Source organism: Sinocyclocheilus grahami, unplaced genomic scaffold (assembly GCF_001515645.1).
Source record: "Sinocyclocheilus grahami isolate Dianchi unplaced genomic scaffold, SAMN03320097.WGS_v1.1 scaffold161.1, whole genome shotgun sequence".
Lineage (NCBI taxonomy): Eukaryota > Metazoa > Chordata > Actinopteri > Cypriniformes > Cyprinidae > Sinocyclocheilus > Sinocyclocheilus grahami.
Window position 1 is genome coordinate 1,130,441 of NW_015505340.1, and position 16,105 is coordinate 1,146,545.

General features: G+C 35.9%; 1 protein-coding gene and 1 pseudogene across 1 annotated transcript; both read right to left on the reverse strand.

The window, feature by feature from the left end:
* Positions 1-492: 492 nt before the first annotated feature.
* Positions 493-7,121, reverse strand: LOC107592969 (nuclear pore complex protein Nup153-like). The gene is made up of 3 exons (XM_016282556.1): positions 6,979-7,121; positions 924-1,137; positions 493-797 (listed from the first exon to the last, which is right to left on the reverse strand). The coding sequence occupies exons 1-3, from the start codon at positions 7,054-7,056 to the stop codon at positions 493-495; spliced, it is 597 nt and encodes a 198-aa protein (XP_016138042.1). The 5' UTR covers positions 7,057-7,121.
* Positions 7,122-8,709: 1,588 nt separating this feature from the next.
* On the reverse strand, positions 8,710-15,847 carry LOC107592970 (phosphatidylserine synthase 1-like; annotated as a pseudogene).
* Between the last annotated feature and the right edge of the window lie 258 nt (positions 15,848-16,105).

Here is a 16,105-nt window from a genome sequence, read left to right on the forward strand (position 1 = left end):
AGCAAGGCCAATCAATACTACCAAAAATGTGTGGGAGAGCAGAGTTTCATAAAGTGTACAGGAAAAACAATGACTTAAAGGGGTCATAGGATGCCCATTTTCCACAAGTTGATATGATTCTTTAGGGTCTTAATGAAAAGTCTGTAACAAAGTTTGGTTAAAATTTCTCAATGGTAGTGTAAAAAAAAACATTTTTTACCCTGTCAAAAACAGCTCTTTTCAGGGCATGCAGATTTATAGCATTTTCCTTTAAGTGTTAATGAGCTCTGCTGACCCCGCCCCTCTTCCGAGCCACTCTCAGAGAGACTGTTTACTTTAGTTGCATTCATCGTGAAACTTGCTAATTAGCACATTATTAGGAAAGGCGATTTGCAAAGATTTGTTAAAAAAACCTTACACTCACTTCTTCTGTAGGTGAAGCTGGATCACGAATGATTTGCGCGAACAGACAATTCAAATGCCTAGCAACAAAACTTGTCTATTGGTTTCTGCTCAGAAATGTGGTTGCTCACCTTTATCAGATGCACGCGATGAAAAGCCACTGGTAGTCGAGATGTTGTCATCCTCATGCTGAGAGCTGGAGTCCTTAATCTCTTTCACCAGGGAGAAGTTGGAGGTTACAGCGAAAGGGCTCCCTGAGAAGGGTGCTGTGGACGTGGAGGGCTGGGAGAAGAGGGAGCTTGTGCCACCTAATGCAGGGGAACCATCCAGGGAGGGGAAGTGCAGGTGGGTCCGATTGAGCGGAGGTCTCGAAAGAGCTTCCTGGAAGTTCAGTGACGCTCTACTTGTAGATGGTTCTAAAAAAGGAATTCAGCATTTCAAGTCAAGAATGCAAGCAGCGTTTAAAATAGCCACCTACACAGTTCTCTAGGTTTTGGAAAAACACCTGTGCATATCTGCCAGACAGCACCTACTCATCATACCTGTGTTACTTGTGCTCGGCTCTGGAGAGTCTCGTCCATCTGGGAGCGGGGTAACTTCGTCACTGCCATTAGGGGGAGGAGCCACGTTGTTCCGGTCCACCCCGACTGCACCTGTATCACCCTCTGGAACGTCTCCATTTTTGAAGTATTTCTGCAGCCAGGAGGGGACTATGCTCTTCACTGTATCTGTCACTCGACTGATCAGGCCAGGCTGCTGCAGGAGCCAAAGGGACAAAATTAGCATATCCAGCAGCAACAAAAGACCAAGAGCAATACCTTAAATCTCATTAATAAAAACAAATCCATTACTAAGGCAATTAAACTGTTGTTTCTGGCAAAAATACAAATCCATAATCTATAATAATGCTCAATCCCCTATAATTAGGGGTGGATTTCACAGGGAACCTCACGATACCGATAATATCACGATACAGCAATTCTGAGATAATCAATATATATTGCTAGACAATCCTATAATGATACATAACGATATCGGTCTATGAAAACAAAATGCCTATGAAAAGGTTAAGGGCAGGTTCTCGCTCTTCATTCAAGTCCAAACTGCTGAAAATTCTGCAAAAATTTAAATTGTCATCATTTACTCACTGTCAAGTTGTTTTAAACCTGAACGAGTTAATTTCTTCTGTTAAACATAAAAGTTATTTTGAAGAATGTGGGTAACCAAACAGTTGCTGTTCCCCAGTGACTTTCATAGTATTTATTTTCCTTCAATCAAAGTTAATGTGGACCTGCAACTGTTTGGTTACCCAAAATTTATTCTAAGACAGACATTAATACAGGTTTGGGACTACATGAGAGTGAGTAAATGACAGAATAAATTTTTGGGTGAACTACCCCTTTAATGACAAGCAGCAGCATGTTTAGTACAATTAGTCTACGGTCACTTTAAGAGCTGCACGTATCTAATATAAAGGCATGCAGCCGTTTTTCTCTCAACTGTTTACATTCACTTTAGACATAACCAACTGTTTTTTTTTTTATGTAACCTTGTGTGTTTTTGACAGTATTAGCACAATCAAACAAAATCATATCGCACAGAGAAGGACAACAATATAGGCCTATTGCCATATCGATATTTTGTCCCACCCCTATATAAAAAGTCCAGTCCATGTTGTCCTCTCACATAAAAATTCACTAACATTTGTTTAGAATGCTTTTGGACTGTTATCACTTGTAAATGGTGATTGATCTGGGCATCTCTCTCCTGATTCAGACAAGATGACTTTCACTTGAAAAGGAATGTGTTACGAATACAGGGCTCATATTTTAGCCAGAAGCAACGGTTTGAAGTAAAAAAAAAAATAAAAAAAAACATCTTGATGGATTTGTTTTACAAGCACACCGCTTTACATGCGACAAGACCCTTAATTGATGGACTGGAGACGTGCATCTTGATGGATTTGTTTTACACGCACACCGCTTTACATGCGACAAGACCCTTAATTGATGGACTGGAGACGTGGATTATGATGTTTTTATCGGCCATTTGAACTCTCATTCTAACAGCACCCATTCACTGCAGAGGATTTATAGATGAGTAAGTGATGTAATGCTAAATTTCTCCAAATCTATTCTGATGAAGAAACAAACTCATCTACTCCTTGGATGCTCTGAAGGCGAGCACATTTTCAGCAAATTTAAATTTTTGTGTGAACCATGCCTTTCAGCAACAAGACTTTAACACTTTTACATCAACTTTTTCTGCCTAAAACACTGGGTGGATTTTTATCATTTTAGAGTGGTTGTGTACACACACTGCCAACACACATTTCAGTTCAAACTCTGAAGGCGAGCACATTTTCAGCAAATTTAAATTTTTGTGTGAACCATGCCTTTCAGCAACAAGACTTTAACACTTTTACATCAACTTTTTCTGCCTCAACCAGTTGCTCATTCCAATGATAAATCAAAAGGTAATTCTTTGTTTTATTTTTAATCCTAAACCTTTTGGATTTGAACAGCTGATACAAATGTTAAGAGCTTCAAGGTAGAGACCTGCGCAGCATGCCCCCTTTAAGTTCAACCACACTTTATACTCCACACTATGACACCATCTAATCTAGTAAACACATCTGCAAGCTCAACTATCTCTGCACAGTGTAAAAATGCACATGTGTAACTGACACGACACACTTTGGAAAAGTTGTGATGTGATGATATACTTTACTGAAATGGCTTAAGCCCCGTTCACACCAAGAACGACAACTATAAAGATAACGATAAAGTTATAGTTCTAAAAATCGTTCTCCATATTATAGAATAGCAGTCCACACCACAACTATAACGATAAAGACAAAGAGAAACGATATACCTAGCTTACGCATGTCAATCATTTTAATGTTAATATTAGTTGTTCTTTTTGCTTTTGTACACAAGATAAATAATTTATGTTTTAGACACTTTATGTTTACATTATTTCTATTTTGCAGGAGTCCCACGAATCAGTTTATTCTCCCGCATCCCGCACACACACGATTCTCTTCCCGCCCGCGTCCATCAAGAGTTGTCCCGCACCGCACCCTGTTGCGTTGGATCCCGCGATACTCCCACGGGAGTGCAGGTCTCTACTTTAAGGATTAGTTCACTACCAGAGTTAAATTTTCCTGACAATATACTCACCCACATGTCATCGCGCTTAGAATAAACAGACGATATCGTTTGCTGGGGTGGACGGATAATATCGTTATCTTTATAGTTATCGTTCTTGGTGTGAACGGGGCTTTAGACAGCATTTTTTAATCAATACTATACATGCAGTTTTATTACCTCATTTTAAGTGAGGTGCAGCATAGATTTGCACATAAAAACGCCACATTATAGGAGTATTTAAAATGAAAGGTGAAATGCTTAAAGTCCCCCTGTAGTCATATTTTATCCCTTAAAACTTATCTTTGATCATCAAAATTACATATTTAAATGTTTTTTCTAGTGAAAATAAATTCTCGCCTTAAAATAGCTTGAATGTAACTACACCCTTGCCTCATTTACTATACACGGATCTATGAATATGTAAATTAGTCCCGCCTCCACTCAGTCACATCAGCCAGCACCTCCTGATCCACTGAACTATAGTAACACGGATAATGACTGATAAAACTATGTTTTTACTAGCGGACAACTACAGTGAATACTGTAACACTCGTTAAAGATACTTAGTAACATTCGTTAAAGATACTTACTTGACGATGTTGTGTCCTAAAATGCCTCGAAGACTTGAATGCAGCCGTTGTGTTAATTCGTCCAATATATGGAGAAAAATCCTGGAATATTTTCCTCAAAAACCTTGATTTTTTTTTCAACTGAAGAAAGAAAGACATGAACATCTTGGATGACATAGGGGTGAGTAAATTATCAGGACTCGTTAAAGATACTTAGTAACATTCGTTAAAGATACTTACTTGACGATGTTGTGTCCTAAAATGCCTCGAAGACTTGAATGCAGCCGTTGTGTTAATTCGCACCCACGAGCATACGCGTGTGAAGTCCGGGCTACTTTTACACTGTTGCCACGGGTTATAATGCAAGTTAGCGGTTCTAAATTCACATTAAACCACAGCTTCATGGGTTTTTTGCTCGGATTTATTTTTGGTTTTGTGCTGGTATTTGTATATTTTACATCCTAGTGATAGGAATCGATCCCTTGACGTGATTGGTTATTGGTTTGTGACGTAGCAAACCAAGGGCTGTTTCAAACCATATTTCTGGGTCAGCCTTTGGGAAACTACAGTTTTAAGGAGAAAATACACAGCAATGGTGTTGATTAATAGATTGGCACATGGTTTGTCTAAAAGCATATTAAAAACACCACAGACAAATAAACACAAAAAACTTGATTTTCACTACAGGGGGACTTTAAAAGAAATTATCAAATACAGCATCTAGAGTATACATTTTCCCTTAAAACATTTTAAGATAATTTTTGGAGAAAAAAAGGGCGGTCCAAGTGTGTGCAGTTTATGCAATGCCAGCGAGGGGGAAAACTAGGTGCAATGATGCGCATTGAAAATATGTATATGTAGTGTCAACAGAAAATATGGGCATTTCCATGATTTTTAAGTTGCTAAACATTTCAAATGCAAATGCAATACAAAAGAACAGAGACTTCCCTGTTCTTTACTAATTCCACTTTCTATGGCATAACAGTTTTAGTCACTACATGAGATCAGAATAGACAAACAACTCTGCCACATTTTGACACCTCAAAAAACATTAGTTTAGAATTAGAGACCAATGTTTTTAACTAGGCCTGTCGCAATAATCAATATATCGACTTATCGCGCAATATATGTACATGACCTCAATCATTTTTGGTGACGCAATATATCACCTATTATATTTACTTAATTATTGTCACCGTGTTTTTTACATTCCACTTGTGCCTGCGTCTTTTGCAGTTTCTCATACATAATTTGGTGTGGTCATGAAGTGCTAGTTCAAATTTTAAAAATGCTTCAACAAAAAAAAGTTTAATCTGCAGATATGGCTTTGTTTAGGGATCTGTGCCTTTGTGCATACGGACATCTGACTGCTAAGTAGGGATTGTGTTTTTCAGCAATAGTGTGCACCCTTAATTTACAGAGAAAAGAAGGTCAGGGAAAAATCTCCATACAAGTTCTTTGTGCATTTTTCTTTTTTTGTACTTGTTACTTTGCACTTTTTGTTAGAAAATGTTTATTTACTATTTATTCAAGTTTAAGGTATCTAATATTTTGATAATTTCCATGATCAAAATATTCTTAAAAATGTTAAGTTTGTTGTCATTTGGAAGTGTGTAGGGCCTTCTTGCATTATTATGCTGTTACATTATGATTATATATTCATTGGCATAAAACGGTCTTTAAAATTACAATAATATCACTTATCGCAATTACTTCTGGGGCAATATATCGCACAACAAAAAGCTGTTATCGTGACAGGCCTATTTTTAACCGCCAATACAAATAATTTTTTATGTATATAATAACCAATATGCAGAACCAGCTTCATTTGGTTTTTTGACAGAAAAACGGTCTAATCTTTAGACTAAAAATAAAAATATATGATTTGACTACTTTAACAAATTATGATTAACCGTTTACCAAATATACAGATCTCAGTTAAAAAAAATACAATATTTCTATTTACATAAGTTCTACTTAATTTTCCTAAAACACACAGGTCTTATCACGCAAACATATATAAATATTGCTAGTTATTAGTCAAATATAGGCTAGCTTATGATTTAAGATAATTAAAGGACTAATTAAAATGTCTGTACATAGAACATGGAATGCCATAAATCCATTAACGTGCGTTAGTCATTGCACTATTTCTCTTTTCATAAAGCAGCATGTGAGTGTTTCCAGCTAACGAACAGATCGCTCTGAAAACACGCCACGACACGCACTCATCCCGCCTTTCTTCATGATGATAAACCTAGTGCGTTAACTACCTGTGCTTTCCGTATTTATGCAGAACATGTACCAGACTCGCCAGTCATATCCAACTGATCTTCAACCAAGTTTAAGACTTAGACATGAAATATAAGAAAACATTGCCAAAAGTGCTGTGAAGCTCAGGTAACCCACATGTGGACCCTCTGAGTGGCGCAAAAGATGGGAGACGTGAGCTTCGGAGTATAAAGAGCATTTTATTCAGAGGGTAATAACATTAAAATGCTGTTATTTATATTCAAATGTAAGTATTCTTGTATGACGCCGGTGCGAGCCGCAGCTAACGGCTAACGGGTTGTGTTTTGAAACGCGTTCACGCGATTGTCTGAAATTATTCAAAAACATTAAAATTTCACCTCTCTGACGCCATATTTTGAGTATTTTCCTCACTTAACGGCTACCTCTCTTCAGTCAAATGAGTTAGCGGTATTGCGGTGACAAGTGTTGAGACCGTGTGCTGGAAGAACGTGAACAGGCCTGAAACAGGCCTCAAAACGTCTCCCGCTTTACAAATACAAAACCCGCTGGCAAAACACCGGTGCGCTTTAAGCCAAGAACCGCTAAAATCCTTGCCGTGGCGACTAGGGTTTCGTTTTATTTACCTGTTTGCCTTTGGCATAAGGTTTTGAAGCGATGTGGTATCTTCTTGATCTGATTTTCCCTCCTCCTGTCGCCGCCATGGCTAACTAGATTGCGTCTGCTCAGTAGCGCTTCGCCGGATAGCGCTCCGCTGTCACAGCGCAGCCCTCCAATATACCATCAGCCACTTCGGCGTTGGGGTTTATGGGAAATGTAGTTCGGAAAGCATGCTTTCGGTACTGACGTCAGTTTGTAGGCCAACCGGCCGTGGAATTCAGATTGGTGGTTATGAGTGAAATAAGGCCTGTGGCAAACATTACGTGAAGATAATTTAATGTTGTGTTCTAGAAGATAAACTACACAGTCAGTAGCTCAAACATGAATCTGAATTTAATCACAGACTTTATTTTACTCATAATAATATAATAATAGTACCATTAATTACACTTATTTATTTAATGGCATGTTGGATAAATTATAAAGGAGGGAGATATGTGTTCTGAAATGTATAGGCCTATATCAAAACTTTATATCAGATTCATGACCGTAACCAATGATTCATTAAAGCAGCACTATGTACCTTTTTCTGTGTTCAAAATTGGCAAAATGTATATAATGAGCGAGTACATCATGAATTCGTCTTCCAAACAGCGTTTTTGTCTTATTCCGAATCACTACAGTACACTTATAAGAAGTACTTATATTTGGACTATTGTAGCCTGGTCGGGTCGTCACCGCTGCGGAGTAACACAAGTAGCTCCGGTGGGAATGTTCTTCCGCGGGATGTGTGCAGTTCTGTTTATTAGCCGGTAGAGCGCCAAAAGTTACATAGTGCTGCTTTAAATATTTAGTGAACCAGACTCCCATGTGCTCCTGGTTCAACATCCTTTTTTGTCCTGGAATAACCAATCAGATTTAAATACTGATTGTACTTTTTCTAGACGTTTACAGTAAGGTAAACAAAACAATATCACTGCAAAGTTCGTAAAAAAGCACATATACAGGTATAAATACATTCCTGCCTACAAAAACAGCACAAAATCCTAAATGTAGGCAGTGTTGGGGAAAGTTACTTTTAAAAGTAATGCATCATAATATTGCATTACTCCATAAAAAAGTAACTAATTACGTTACTTAGTTCATTTTTTATGGAAAGTAATGCGTTACGTTACTTTTTAAATCTGGACAGGGCTTGCTTGTTTGTTTTTAAAATAAAAAAGTTATATTTTTGGCAAATATAAAAGCCTTTTCACACCAAAAGTTAAATGAATAAGCCTCAGGCTGAAGGGAAAGTAAATGTACGTCCATACAGTAGAATGCGGAAGAAGAAATTTCAACACACTTCAAAACACACGAATGTTTGTCTAGAGTAATTTTTGCTTATTAGTATGGTTGAACTGGATCATCGAAGGTCAGAAGTAAAAACATTAGTTAATAGAATGGGATTAAATACATAAAGGATGTTTGTGTTGTTTAACATTTAATTATTGCAGGTTTGCGTCATATTCTGAGTTGCATTATTTTTATGCATTTTGAGGAATACTGAACCTGTGTGTTTTTATTTTTGTGAGTGAGATGAATTATTGCATATTCATATTTATTATTTCTCTCAACATGGGGACTTACTTGAAAAAGTAACTCAGATATTCTCTTGTAAATGAAAAAGTAATGCGTTACTTTACTAGTTACTTGAAAAAAGTAATCTGATTACGTAACTTGTACTTGTAATATATTACCCCCAACACTGAATGTAGGTTTTGCAAAAATTACAGCGATTTCAAAAAACTGCATATAGAAATGCATTGTCATTTAAAGGCCTCACACAGAAAACATTATGGGACTAAAATCATGTATGCACATGCCCACATCCTCACACAGGTATAAATCTTACCACAAAAGTTAACATACAAAGCAATAACTATAAAAGTATAGAAAAAAATGACACCACATGTTGACACAACATTATGTCATTATTTCTAAACAACCTTTACATGTAGCCAAAAAAGCTGAATCATATTACATTTAAGTAAATCAACAGCTCTTAATGCAAAAGGTCACAACCTGCCTCTCCTTCAACCACCCTGCAGTATTCATTTAAAAGAGCAAATATAAGAAGACTGAAAAACTGTAAATGTTGTGATAATGGAACAGCTGTGCCAAGATCATACTACATTAAAACAAGTGCTTAAAGGATTTTCAAAAAAGGAGAGCTCACTTTTAAGCTCACAATGAAATGATGCATAACATTTCTTACCCTGATCAATGCATAGGTATGTGTCAACAAAACATTCACTGATTAAAGGGCAAGTGGAGAAAAATGTGCAACATTTAAGACAGGGCTTGGTCTGCATTAACAATACTGGTAATAAGAAATAATCAGAGCTGAATAACGCTCCCATCATGTTTTACAGAAAGCCTGGCAGCATTGAGCTCATTTCATTAGGAGGGCCATCGCAAACATTCACTGGCTCAGACGCTTCCGACATTCCTAAATATGAAAGCCACATCAGTGCCACTGGAAAGTGTGCATTGTGTCATTTCCCGTAATCCTGGCATACCACAAATCATTGTTTCCTTCCAAGTGCTATGAAAATAAAAACTAGTGTATATAGTAAAGACAGAGGCTTGTGGTTTGGAATGTGTCCTGTTTATAGAACCACTTCTTGTGTCTGCACACTATAACCCAGCTAACCACTTAACTTCTCTTCAACAGCTTATGACATATTCTTTCTTTCCCCCCTTGTGGTCCATTGAGAGATCATCAGTCTCTAGCTGTGGTCACTTCTTGCCGCTTGTTCCATTGATTGTTTTGTTTTTTTCCAGAGCCTCCTTTTCTTCTCCGTGATGAAGTGGAATTACTACTGGAGTTCTTCTCTGCTAATAGTAGTAATTATGTAATAATATATACGTTTTGGTGTTAAATTCAGATTAAATGATATTCGAGGGGTAAATAAATAAGGATGTTCTTTATATGGTCTTAATATTATAGTACAATTATTTTATTTTAATTTTAATCTATAGGGTAGAAAATGTAAATACTGAAAGGAAATTCCCTGTCATAAATCTGAGCATAGTGTGAGAAATCTCCTTAAAACATTCAACTTCTAGATATTTAATGTCATTTGAGAAACCCTCTAAAACCAATCAGATTGTATGTTACCTTTGGCAGTTTCAAGAATGTGGTCATACGTGTCAATAAGGGTGCTGTCGTCACAGTCTGCAATGTTCTGTCAATGTTAAGAGATTTATCAGTGTATCAATATTTGATATGCAAGTACAGCACAAACCAGGATAAAACAACAAAGACTCACACCTGAGCAAATTATTAACACCTCATTGTGACTTTCTCTGTGCTCTCTGCTCGGGATGATTCTAATGTAAATGCTGTCAGATTGTGAATGACCAGTGGACAGCACTAGATTTATATTCTTGTTGAAGAATCCACAGTATTTAATTAAGGATCTTAGTATCTCTCAGTATATCAAGTTATTGTAACAGATGAATAAATACGGTCCTTTACCTTCAGTCTCTTCCCATAATTCTGCTCATACCAAATCATTCCATACAGACAGAGAAAAGTAATGAAAGCCTGGAAGGTGGCAAGAGAGAGAGAGAACGTGTGCATGAGACTTCACCACACATACAGTGGGATTCAAAATTCTGAAAATTAATTTCAGAATGTCTTAGTATCTGGTTTATTTCGCTTGCACATGATCAAGTCATTTGCTTTTTTTTTTTTATTAGTGAAGGACTAAATAATGAAGAATTGTAAATGCCATACAACATTTCTGTACTGTTTTCAATTAGATTTTGAATGTGGTTTCAGACTTTTGGATCCCACTGTATTTAGTTTATAGAAACACACAGGGTCCAATCTGTAAACACTCAGTGTAAACTACAGATGTATAAACGAACATAATAAACTGTTGCATCATAGCCACAGTACAGCAACATAGCCGATATTTGTTAAGGTTTCACTATCTGTTAAGGAAAACAGTAAACACATCTCTAAAACTAAACTTCATTTTAAAAGATAATAATATAAAAATATAAATAGATAAATACTTATGTATAAATTCATATAAATATATAACAATAGTAATACTACTTTTAAACAATATTTATAAATGAAGGAAATTTCAACCAAAACACTCACCAAACACAAAAGCCAAAGAACAACATAAGGAACCTGTGTTTTAGAGAACAAGTCTTGTCCAAATTTGATACAAGCCAGAGCTTCCAGGAAAGCAACGGCCCTAAAAGGAAGAACAGAAGCACACTCATAAATGCAACACCCCGGAAAGTATTAGGACACTTAAACCACACTTAAAATGTCTTTTTTTGTTTTGTTTATATAAATAAGCCAACAAACTTTCAAGCAAAAGCTTTCACAATTTTTTTAAATAAATATTTAAATGCCAGAACAACATATATGCTGTTGAAAATTATGATAAAAAAATTTATATTTATGTCTGATATTTAGTCATCTATAGCAGTGTTTCCCAACCTTTTTTTTAGTCGCGGCACCCTTTGGAAACCGAGGTGTTCCCTTAAGCGTTGCTGCAAAGTTCTTAGTAGCCATTTCACCTTAATAAATGTAAGGGACCAAAACAGCTCCCTCAAGTCATCTTAAACTCAGTATCTACAGGATTTTTAAACTCAAATGTAAGTCTTAAGATATTTTTTAAGACCTCCACAAATAAAATATTATATGAGCACAGTAGGACAATGACTATGGTAACATATTAAACTGTAAAATGACTGTAAAAAGCATGACTTACAAGTTTTCACAAAACAAAAAGTTTTATATAAAGAAAATTGATGAGTTGTATCAATGATTATATTAATTTAAACAATTATTATTAATCAATTATTACATTAATTAAATAACAATATAAATGTAATGCATGTCTTAATTGTTTAGATTTTTATAATGCATTATCTTCTTGTCAATCCACCTGTTCACATTTACAACCCTGCGTGTTTGCAGCGTCAATTTTCACATTTGGTCAATTTTCCATCATGTGGTCAGAAACTACTGTGAAACGCTTAGTATAAACACTTAGGTAAGGGTGACAATTAAGACGTTTGTTGCAACGCTCCCAAAGAAATCCCTTACCTCAGGGAATTTTTTCCCCTCAGGGATACTCCTAAGTCAAATTACTTAAGGACTTTCATGCAACCGGGCCCTGATCTCTAGAGTAGCAAAACAAGACCAGAGCAAAAATAAAGTGAAATGTCTTAATATTGTTTGGTCGGGTGAGATGTGCCACTACAAAGAAAGGTATGTTTCAAGGGATTACGCTGGAACACGGAAGAGGGTAATTGGACAGTACCGCACTGCAGGGGCAGTGATGATCCCAATGAAGAGGATCCGACACCAGCTGAGAGGATGAGAGGCCTGGAATACGAAGATATGCTTCAGGAAAAACGTGTTCAATTCAGTGAGCTGTTTGGAGAGCAAAGAAACAGGACAAAAGTGAGTGAAAACACAAAGATACATAAAGTCTAAATCTGTGGTCTGCTACTGTTTGTTCAAGCCCATCTGAATGTATTGACCAATTTCATATTTCTTGCTCTGTTTTTCAATTAAACAGAAGATTTTTTTTTAGGTCAAAGGGCACATTAGGTGTATAACTGATGCCTTATCTACACTAGCGTTCAAAAGTTTGGGGTCATTAAGATTTTTTTTTTAAAGAAATTAATAGTTTTATTTAGAAAGGACACATTACATTGATCATTGAACATTGATTAAAAGGGACAGTATAGACTTTTACAGTGTTACAAAAGATTTCCATTTCAAATAAATATTGTTCTTTTTCTTTTAAACTTTCTATTCACCAAATAATTCTGAAAAAATGGTATCATGGTTTCTGCAAAGGTATGAATCATGTTTTCAACAATGATAATAATAAGAAAAATTTTTTGAGCAGCAAATCAACATAGAATGATTTCTGAAGGATTATGTGACACTGAAGACTGGAGTAAAAGCTGCTGGAAATTTAGCTTTGCCATCACAGGAATACATTATATATTAAAATATATTAAAATGGCACACCACAGCTCCAAAAGTAGAAAAGTATTTAATTATGTTCTCACCACAGGTGAAGTTTCGAGCCTAAAAGCTCTTCATCAGACCTGATGATTTTCCTGTTTGAACATTTTTGTGGTTGAGCACCTGCATTGAGCTTTTGGCCGGTTGGATGTGCGCACTTTGATTGGAATCTTTTTATGCAGTTTTGTCATCATAAACTGGCTAAACAAGTATTTTCTGTCAAGCTAGATTATTAAGGTTCTCATTAAAAGTACATAATGTAATCATAATGAAATCTTAATTATCATCAACACTCATTTTTTCACTGTGACTATAACTTAAATGCAGCCAACTTGGAAAGTCATGGCTAAAGTAAAGTTTCGCACTGTTGGTTCGGTTCATACGTGACATACTAAACCTGAATGTAGCATAAACTGAAAGGCTTTCCATACTACTCATGTTTTAGATCACAATCACCATCAAGTACATTTCTATAGCATCACACACCTGCCATATTATCATGAAGAGGTAGATTCCAGCCACCCTCTGAAAAGAGGATTTGGGGTCAAACCAGCGCACATACGTCCAGCTGGCCGGAGTGAACTGCAAAACAGCCCGCTTCAGCTTGCCTGTGGTTGTGTGGATATCCCTGAACACATACAAAACACACAAATGACCCGTTTACAATAATCCTAGACACATGAACATCCTTGTACACTACCTCAGTGACCTAAAAACCCTGGATCAGATTATTCAACAAGAATGTAGCGCAAAACAGGTTTGGAGTTAGCACAGATAACTAATGTTGGCTTCATGGGGAACAGCCACAGATTAATCGTAAAAAGAGCTTACTTGATACTGGCCCAGTGGTAGGTACGCATCTCTAAAAAGTGACACATAGTCATGCCAAGCCAAATGCCCCCTCCATTGCACAACAGGATGTCAAGAATGACTTGATCCCACCAGCACTCTGCAAAGTTTGGCAGGAGGTGCATGAAGAACAACTGAATGAGGAAGAAAGAGAGAGTAGAGAGAAATATAAAGCAATAAGCGGTGGTATGCACTATATAACAATCCAGGCGGTTTCCACTGTTCAGTACTGCTCAAGGCTGTATTGTGAATTAGTGATAATCTCAGCAAATGCATCTGGCATCAGCTCATATAATGCTTACTGTTCAAAAACTTTAGACTGGTAGTGTAGGCTGATTATTCTTAGAGATTGAAAGAAATGTGCATCAGCCAGAAATAAAGGGTATGAAAAGTGCTCCGAGTCGCTGCAGAAAACAACAAAATTGAACAACAACAAAAACTGGAAATGTTACTGGAGTCGGGCTTATTGAAAATGCTAATTCATTCTCTGCCAGCAGGAGGCGCTTTTAGAGCGATAAAACTAGCAGTTTCCCTGGTAATAGCTGTAATCAAAGCAGCTCCGCTCAAGTAAACGCTAATTTATCAGATAAAAATTAATATGTCATCCAAACTTTTCTGAAGACACTCGGTTCCCTTCAGAGATTCATTCATATAAAGCACCCGCGCCGCGTCAGTGCTCACGTTTATTCTACGAAGTCAAACGCCACAAATAAATCAATGCATGGGAAACACTGGTAATGTATATCGAAATATCGGAAATGTGTTTAAAAATCATATCACCGTTATTGAAAAGAATTATATCGCGATACATATTGATATTGAATTATTGTCCAGCCCTAACTGAGAAGCAATTGAACAATGACTGTACCGTTGGGGAAGGCAAGAACACTGATAACAAGAAAGAAAGAGCCAACCAGCAGTAGACCCACACGCAGGTTATTATCAGAATCACCATCATCCCTGCCAAAATTAAAACATGAGGTACAGATAACATATCAGAACCATGACTACGTCACAGAACCCTAACCTTTCACAATGTCACCAGATTTTTGGGGTGTTAGTTTTTATTATTTATATTTTGCATTTTCGTTTTAGTACCTAATTGTGTTGTTTTTTTGTCATTTTTGTTAGTTTGTGTTTTTTTTTTAAATATGATATAGTTTTTGCTTTTTTTCAGAAAATTAAGTTGAAATAAATAAAAATGAGAAATGCTGCCTTGCTCTTGACAACTAGTGTGTTTTTTTCATTTCAGTTAAGGTTTATTTTATTTCAAGAAACGATTTTTTTTATGGTTTTAGTTAACTATAAGTGAATACATCACATTAACAGTCATTATGTCATTCAAAAATACATTGAACGTTTTAAAATAGAAAAAAAAAAACTTTTAAAATAGTATTATCAATATAATCAACAATTTAAAGTTGTCCCCCGAGGTTGTGTATAAACACTGTGTTATCATAACTCAAAGTGGCATTGAAAAACTCGTGAAGTTTAAAAAAATATATTTTTTATGAGTTTTTCAAATAATTTAAAGCATTTGCTAACCTGATCTGCGTTGTTTTTTTTTTTTAAATATGATATAGTTTTTGCTTTTTTTCAGAAAATAAAGTTGAAATAAATAAAAATGAGAAATGCTGCCTTGCTCTTGACAACTAGTGTGTTTTTTTCATTTCAGTTAAGGTTTCTTTTATTTCAAGAAACGATTTTTTTTTATGGTTTTAGTTAACTATAAGTGAATATATCACATTAACAGTCATTATGTCATTCAAAAATACATTGAAGGTTTTAAAATAGAAAAAAAAAACTTTTAAAATAGTATTATCAATACAATCAACCATTTAAAGTTGTCCCCCGAGGTTGTGTATAAACACTGTGTTATCATAACTCAAAGTGGCATTGAAAAACTCGTGAAGTTTAAAAATATATATTTTTTATGAGTTTTTCAAATAATTTAAAGCATTTGCTAACCTGATCTGCGTTGGCAACATTGTAACAAAACCTCTTCATTCCATTTAAACTATTTAAGCTGAAATGTGGGTGTTGACTGGAGGAAAGATGAGCGATGCTACCATCTTCTGGTCTGAATGCGAAGCGAAGATCACTTTGGAAATGTTCTCTGTTGTTCTTCATCTAATTCAGTCCGATCTAAAATCAGTTTAATCTAATCTGAATCTAAAGCCTTTCTTTCTTTCTTTCTTTCCATTTAATGCTTAGGGCTACAGTCATATTTTAGTCCGCATAATAAA